We start from the raw sequence: 7724 nt of genomic DNA, 5'->3' as shown, positions 1-7724 counted from the left end.
ACAAAAATGCTGCTCTGAAATCACAAGCATGTGGTTTCATTCTTTCTTGCTTTGTTTTATCCAGTCTGAAGCTTGCTGAAGAAGCTACTAGCAACCTATAATTGATGTTCTATTACAATAAACTCTGTAGATGTTACTTCCAAGGGATTAGGCAGTACTTGTAAGGACTTAAGATAATTGCCTTTCCATGTTTATGAGTTCAACTCCTGTCCCAGCTGAGCACTTCAGACTCTTCTGTGATGCGTCATGATCAACTTAAACTAATTCAAAGGATCTGGTTTAAAGAGCAGCTGCTCTGGCTCAGTTCTTTAAAACTGGTTTCAAAGTGTATCTGCTGCTCTGGCAGATTATTACTGGTGTATCATCGGAAGCGGGAGAACTCAGACTGTGTGGTTGAGCATGTATATATCTACTTCCCTGCTGTTGCCCCTTTCTGAGGCCCTTGAGTCTGGCAGTTTCACAACCGGCCACTATCTACTCCATAAAGACAGAAGTGTAGGTGGAAATGATAACACAAAGGTGAAGTGTTGATGCAAAGCCCTGTTTACTGTAATTTAAAAGAGGAGGCCTCTCAGTTCTGAAGCTGGGATGAACACTATTACACTTCTCAGAAAAGGGAGGGTTTGTTTTCAGGCATAGAGACAATGTTCAACTACAACTTTGTACACTTAAAAATTCTGAAAAGGTTAACTTTATTGCATATTTTGCTTATGTACATACAAAAATTAATTGAATTTAAATTAAAAGTATTAAATGTCTCAATTCCTGGATTTGCAAGCCATTATTTAAGCTCTTCATTTATTTCTTTCCAAATTTTTTCTTCTATTTTTGAAGTGTCATATTCTCGCAGCATATCAAACTCCAGCCATGGCTGGCTCCACTTCTGTGCTGCTTTCATTTTTTTCTCAGGCAGCTCAAACTTTATTCCTTTTATATTGTATTTTGGCCTTTCCCACCGTTTTGACCATGGTTTAGGTTTCATTCTTACCTGCAGCTAGGGTAAAAGATTTAAAGGAAAAAAAACACACAAAAGGTATTAGGTGATCAGAAGTTTGACTGTGAACTTAAGTGTGAACGAATGCTGCTGTAACAGAAAGGTAGCAATAGAAAACAGACCAGGTTGTCAGGAAATTAAGGGACTACCACTTGACACTATTGACAGAAAAGGAACTTTTACTGTCCACATCGCTGTCATAGTATCTGTTAGTACAGATAAGTCTTGATTTATTACAGTCCTTAAATTGACACATACAATGAGGTTAACTCTCGATTGATAGTTCTACATGTTACTTTGGAAAAAGAAAAGGAAGTGTGAGAGCAATCGTTTCTCCCTGCAAGTTACTGAGTTAGCATTCTTTTACAGGGTCTGTAGGTAGCCAGATCTGAAACAGAGATTTTAGCTAACTCTTCCACTCTTACCTTCCTTCCTGACAAGCACAAAATCAGCAGCATTAACATTTCTGTAGCAGAAGCTGTGCTCTCTGCAAAATGTAATATAGCAACACAAAAGCCACAACTTTGTGCGTGTGTCTTCCAAGTTAATTAATGGGGATGGTTGATATTTCCATTATGAACATTCTTTCACTACAGACATGGCATAAAGACACCCGATTTTATGTACTTTTGTTACCCGGGTAACTAACACAAGTAAAAGCTGTTAACAGCCTTCCAGGATATTACAGAATCACAGAATATCCTGAGTTGGAGAGGACCCACAAGGATCATCAGTTCCAGCTCCTGGCTCCACACAGGACCACCCCAAAATCAGACCCTGTGTGTGAAAGCGTGTGAATTATCCTCCATATTCCCTCTAAAATATTAAGCTCCTACCTTGTTTACAGGGATTTCTTCATGGTCTAAACGAGATTCAGGTTTCATATTCACATCAAAGGTACTATATTCAGGGAGGGCATCTCGCAGGTATATCAGGTTGTCATCCAGCCTCTTTTCTAGCTTCAGAACTTGGATTTCCTGGATTCGAGGACTGTACAGTTCGTAACATATTTCAACACCTTAGAGAAAGAAAGTCTGGATTAACGATCAAATCAGTTGGAAGTACTAATACCAAATAGTATTTCTTCAGTGTTCTACATACCCATATTATTCAAGACTGCTTTCTACTTGTACAGGGAAATACATACACAGTGCTGCGTGCACATGTGACTCTCCACATGCGTTGTATCTGCACAGGCAAATGCCAGTTTCTAAGTCCAGTTTTGGATAACAGAACAGACTGAGAGACATCAAATGAATTAAATTTGGGCAAGAGAAGCTTGGGTTTTCAACGTTGCTTCCTTTTGGTTACAATGGCTACATACAAACTATACATAAATATATAGACACCTAGTCCTTTTGTATTTCATCTCAGAATATTGATATTTCCACCTCTCCAAACTTCGTCAAGAACTAGTAAAAGCTGTTATTATAAAGCTCTGCTAATCTGTGCTAGTTACACAGATCATGCATACAGCTCCAGTGCACACAAACATGCAGTGCTCAAACTGGACTTGTATTTACATGGCTAGCAGTACGTTTCCTAGGCTCAAATATAAGCACGACCAGAAAGAATTGCATTGCATTAGGCTTATGTGGCAAGGTTTTGGTAGTGGGGGGCTGCAGGAGTGGCCTCTGTGAGCAGAGCCCAGCAGCTGCCCCATGTCAGAGCAGAGCCAGCTCCAGCTGGCTCCAAAGGGACATGCCGCTGCCCAGAGCCATTACATGAATCTCTCTTACACTGAGTCTGTTTTGTCCGTGGCTGTAAATGCTGAGTGATCTCCCAGTCCTTATCTCAACCCATGAATCTTTTTGGGGGAATAAGAGAGCAGTGTGGCAGAGCTTAGCTGCCCACCAGTGTGAAACCACACCACACATTCAGTCTCATCAGAACACAGATCTGAAACTATTAAGTATACAGACATAAAATTAGTAAACAGTGCCGTGCCTTCAAACGTGTGGCGTAACTGCTGAAGGTAAAACCCACCTTGGTCTTCTATAACATTCCGAAGCACAAAGGTAGCGCCAAGCCCTTTCCCTCCTCTTTGAATGCAGATGCCTACAAACCGTTTGGTTTTGCCATCGGCATGTGGATCTGCAGTAGTAACGGCGAGTATGCTGCCTGCCGAAAAATAAATAAAATTATACTGTCCAAATCAAGACACACTGAGTATGTATAAGCATCAGATGAAGCGCCCGTATTTAGGTAAGTTTCAAAAATGTTTTTCACTAAAACCACCTAAATACACCTAAAACCACCTAAATACCAACTAAATACACTTTTATTAAAGTGACTCTGCAGGTTAACTATCAACCTTCTTCACCTTTAACCCTTCACCTTTATCTTTTACTCTTCTTTATACAAATTGAATACAAATAATTTAATACAGTTTCCTTTCTTGAGTTTTACTGGTAAACCATGTGCTGAAGTACCAGGACATAAAAAACAACCAAAGAGAAACGCATTAGTATTATCTTTTCAATGCAAGCTGGATGTAAAATTGAAATTAAAATATGAAGTAGTACACATAGCATTACAAACTAGTCAATCTAACACATGATACTGTGATGTTCTACAATTTCCAACAATATAAAAGCACTCTTTTTAACCTCCCCGCACAACAAACAACATTGACAGAATTACGATGGCTCTGTTACTGACCAACATAGAACTCTGGGATGTTGAAGACTTTTCGTCTCCGTATCATATCCTTTCTTTCTATATAGAATTTGAGAGGATCTGTTCTCCCTCTGGGAGGTATAAATTCAGGGCTCAAGTACCTATAAGAAATCAAAATTTTTTGTAAGTATAAAACGAAAGCATTTGCATAAAAAGCACCAGAAGAGTCCAAATACTTGCCTGAAAATTAAAAATTACCACCCACGAACCATCTGTACCAGCTGCCTTTTTGGAAACATGAACTGCAGTTCACGAAGTTACTTATTTATTTATTTTTCGCTTCTCCAAGAAGCTTCTTTACAATTTTTTTTTTCAAACAAATAATAAATGTTGTTCTCAGAAGAGCTGACTGAGAGAGGACAGTTCTGTTACTGTCATCACAGTTTAGGAAGAGATTATTTCATGCTTTAGTTATAATCCCCACGGCAGAACGCTTACTATTTAATGACTATATAGTAACAGATGTGGAACAATTTGTTATCAGTTTTTGCAAACAGCCAAATAGAGCCTACAAGACACAGCATAAATAGCCTTTTGTTTTAAAGAAGCTAAAAGGGACTCTTAAATTTATTTTCTGCTCTCGTAAATTATACTGTGCCAAGGAATTTCCTCATGCCCTGGAGTACAGTTTCTGACTGCTAAGCCAAAGGCTTCCTGACAGGGTACTGGCTTGGGCTGAGGGCCACTTCCAATAGACCATTTGCACGTGCTCACTCTGGCTTGGGTGGTGTGACAGCTTAGCCTCAGAGAATGAAGCTGGACACATTTAACTCACTTAAAAGTCCTGGATTTGTCCAGAAGAGAACACAGAAAAGGAGAAGACAAAGACAACCTTGCCTTACAAACCTTACAGGGACTACACGGAAAAAACAAGACAACACATGGGGCAGCACAGAGGTTCTGGTTGGTGCTGCCACCTATATGCGGACAGAGATGGTGGACAACATCAGACCTGCTGCTGATCTTCCCTGTTACACCAGCTCAGAAGAAAATGGTATTTAAATGTGGCTCCCTGCTCCGGTCAGCAATTCTATTACATGCTGCATGTCTTAGGTGGACTCCTCACTTAATCACAGAACATCCTCAGCTGGAAGGGACTCATGAAGATCATCGAGTCCAGCTCCTGACTTCACATAGGAACACCCCAAAATCAAACCCTATCCTGAAGATATTTATACTAACAGATCTGAAGGCAGAGTGAAAGATTTTATAGTCTGATTTTTAATATTTTTCCCATTTGTGCACTGCCTTTGTACTATACTTTTCTGGGGGGGAACATGCACAATGCTGTATTGTCATGCTCCTCTCTCAGGCACAGCACTACCATTTTAACCACTGTGTCATTTAAAGCGACACAAACAGATTTAATGAGACAATAAAAATACTCAAAAGAAATTTTATGAAGGCTACCACTGCTGATACCAGCAATGTTTGCAATCGGCTCACAGATGAGCTCTAGGTGCGAGGCAAAGGCAGACACAGGACCTATGTCTGTGTCACCTCCTGGCATACTGAAGAGATGAATGCTTTTAACAGAGGAAAACATAATCCACTAACCCCCGAATTTGTAAAAATAATAACCGGAAATTCCAAATGCTAATTTGGAAAAGCGTTAACGCTTTTTTCCTGCCTTGCTGCTCTCAGGAACTCCAGAACACAGCACTCTGAGGTATTTTAAGCATACTTCGACACAAGCTGCCTCCAGCAGACCCCTGTGTGAGAACGGAGAGCCCAGGCCGCCCTACCTCCTCTGCTCCCTCTGCTTCTGCTTGTCGATGATGACGGGCTTCGGGGGCGGCTGGAATTTCGCTGTCTCTCCATCCCTGCTACTTCGGCACCCCGAAAAAGAGAAACACCCTGTAAGAATAAAATACCCCATTAAAAAAATATAAAAATAAAGGGGTTTCAAGCCGCATCCTCCCCTTCAAGGCCACGCCCCCCCCCAAGCCCCAGCCCGGGGCTCCCACCCCGGGGACCCACTGAGGGGCAGGCCACGGGCGAGGGGACAAGAGGATAGAGGGACAGGGGACAGACGGACAGGAGAACACAGGGACAGGGGGTCGGGGGAGGCACTCACTGCTGGGTCGGGCAGCGGCTCCCCTCAGCGCCAGCCTCCCGCAGGCCACCGCCATGGCAACAGTCGCCATTTCCACGCTGCCGGCGCAGGCGCGCACGGCGGTTAAGGCAAGCGCGGAGGGCCAAAAGAAACCTCAACGCGAATCGTTCATTTATTTATTTATTTATTTATTTTAAAATTGATTATATGCATTGGTGTTATTGAGCTGCTCCGCGAATACCTTTGTTTTCAGTCAGATTTCCTCGGTAACAGCCCGGATCCCATTAGTGGCTGCGCAGACAAAGCTTAAATGCAGGTTGCAGACCTGTAAATAACACCCCGATGTTTAAGGTTTTTTTCAGGGATTCCTGTCAAAATAAGCCTGGCCTCATCAACTAATTGCATCAATCATGTTGCCTGGGAGGTTCTCTCAGCCCCTGTTATTTGTGGCGAGCGACTTTGCAGCCTGCCAGAGCCCCCTCGTTAATAAGAGTTATTTTCCAGTTTGTGGTTATCTGCTTGGGTTCTTAACGCTTGTTTGGGTGACACTCTGTGCAGATGACAAGCCACAGTATTATTTCTTCATAATCTGCTGATCTAACAGAAGAGTTAATGTTTGGGACACTGATGTGACAGAAGGGGGCACTCTAGCCCTTAAAATACAAAAATTCTCCACCAACACTGAATACACTTGAAATAAAGATCCCAACAATTATTATTATTTTATTATTATTATTATTATTATTATTATTATTACTGTTGTTGTTGTTGTTGTTACTACTACTACTACTACTACTACTACTACTACTACTACTGTTACTACTACATTCTCATCAATGCCTAAGTGCTATTAAAACAGGTAGAAATATATACCTCTTGGTGGTGAGGAATATAGCAGATAGGGATAATCCCAATACTTTAATGGTGATTGAGGAGATCTCAAAACGGTTGTAAGGAGATGTGTGGATTATAATTTGGAAAACTGCAGATTTGTGGCATGCAACTGGCTTTAAAGAAGACAATTGGATGATTCAGTGTAAGAGAGCCATTTCTAACTCCTTGGCTGACCTCTGTTGACATCTCTAACAAGACAACCTTGACAGCTAGAACCACATCAAGCTCAGGAATTCTCAAATTACTGTAGGCGAACCTCACCTCACTTAAGGTTCCCTACAGGGACCAGCGCCTTGCCCCTGCACACTGTGTCTGGTTTCTGTGTGGTTTGTTGTAGCACCCTGGCATCAAGGCACCACTGGTTTGCCTGGCTAAGCTGGCCATGCATGCTCCATGTTAAAGCAGCACAAATGCAGGTTGACCTGCAAACAGCTATTTCTCTAGGTTCAACACTTGTACTGTGTGAGCATCTTACTAGTGGGGGACCCCCTGTTCTTGTCTGTCCTTTCTTGGGGACAGCCTTCTTGAGCTTACAGCTACAAGGGACTCACCTTCAGTTTCTTTGCTGAGCAGGTCAGATATAGGACAGGAAGGGCTGCTTTCCTACTTTTCTTACCTGTGTAAGAAAATCTATGAAAATGTAGATCACTTTAGAGTCACGTGAGTTAATCACTTTTGTAAAATGCTTCTAGGAGAATTTGTGAATTAAAGGCATCACTGTGTGCAGGTGATCTGGCAAATATTAAACAGACTTTGGGGTTTCTCTGACTGAGTTCTGTTTGAGTAGAGCATATTTCTAGTCCCTCCTGTCAGATCCCTGGAAAGTGCAGCTGTGGTTCCTTACTGCTACAATACGAAATTTATAACAGCTTTAATTATGGCCCACTAAGTGTGTGTCTTCCTCTCAGGCAGTCATGGTCAAGTCACTCTGAGTTCTTTTTGATAAGAGTTTTGGCCGAATCTACCCTGGAGGAGGAGGGTTGTCCCATGTAACATCCTGTAGTTGTGTTTCCACAATGCCCAGGCAACTATGACTCAACCTAGGGATGCTGTGCCCTGCAGCTCTGTTTTGTTCCCACTAAAATGCACTGCAATTGCCTG

General features: G+C 41.9%; 1 protein-coding gene across 1 annotated transcript; it reads right to left on the bottom strand.

Moving 5' to 3' along the window:
- Positions 1–678: 678 nt before the first annotated feature.
- On the bottom strand, positions 679–5883 carry MRPL19 (mitochondrial ribosomal protein L19). Its single transcript, XM_040554340.1, has 6 exons — positions 5751–5883; positions 5419–5530; positions 3656–3774; positions 2981–3115; positions 1831–2012; positions 679–994 (listed from the first exon to the last, which is right to left on the bottom strand). Exons 1-6 carry the CDS (start codon positions 5818–5820, stop codon positions 782–784), a joined length of 831 nt encoding a protein of 276 aa, XP_040410274.1. The 5' UTR covers positions 5821–5883; the 3' UTR covers positions 679–781.
- Positions 5884–7724: the final 1841 nt, after the last annotated feature.

Source organism: Cygnus olor, chromosome 3 (assembly GCF_009769625.2).
Source record: "Cygnus olor isolate bCygOlo1 chromosome 3, bCygOlo1.pri.v2, whole genome shotgun sequence".
Taxonomy (NCBI): domain Eukaryota; kingdom Metazoa; phylum Chordata; class Aves; order Anseriformes; family Anatidae; genus Cygnus; species Cygnus olor.
Note: the sequence above shows the minus strand (reverse complement) of the source record. Positions and strands in the feature narration are given on the sequence as shown.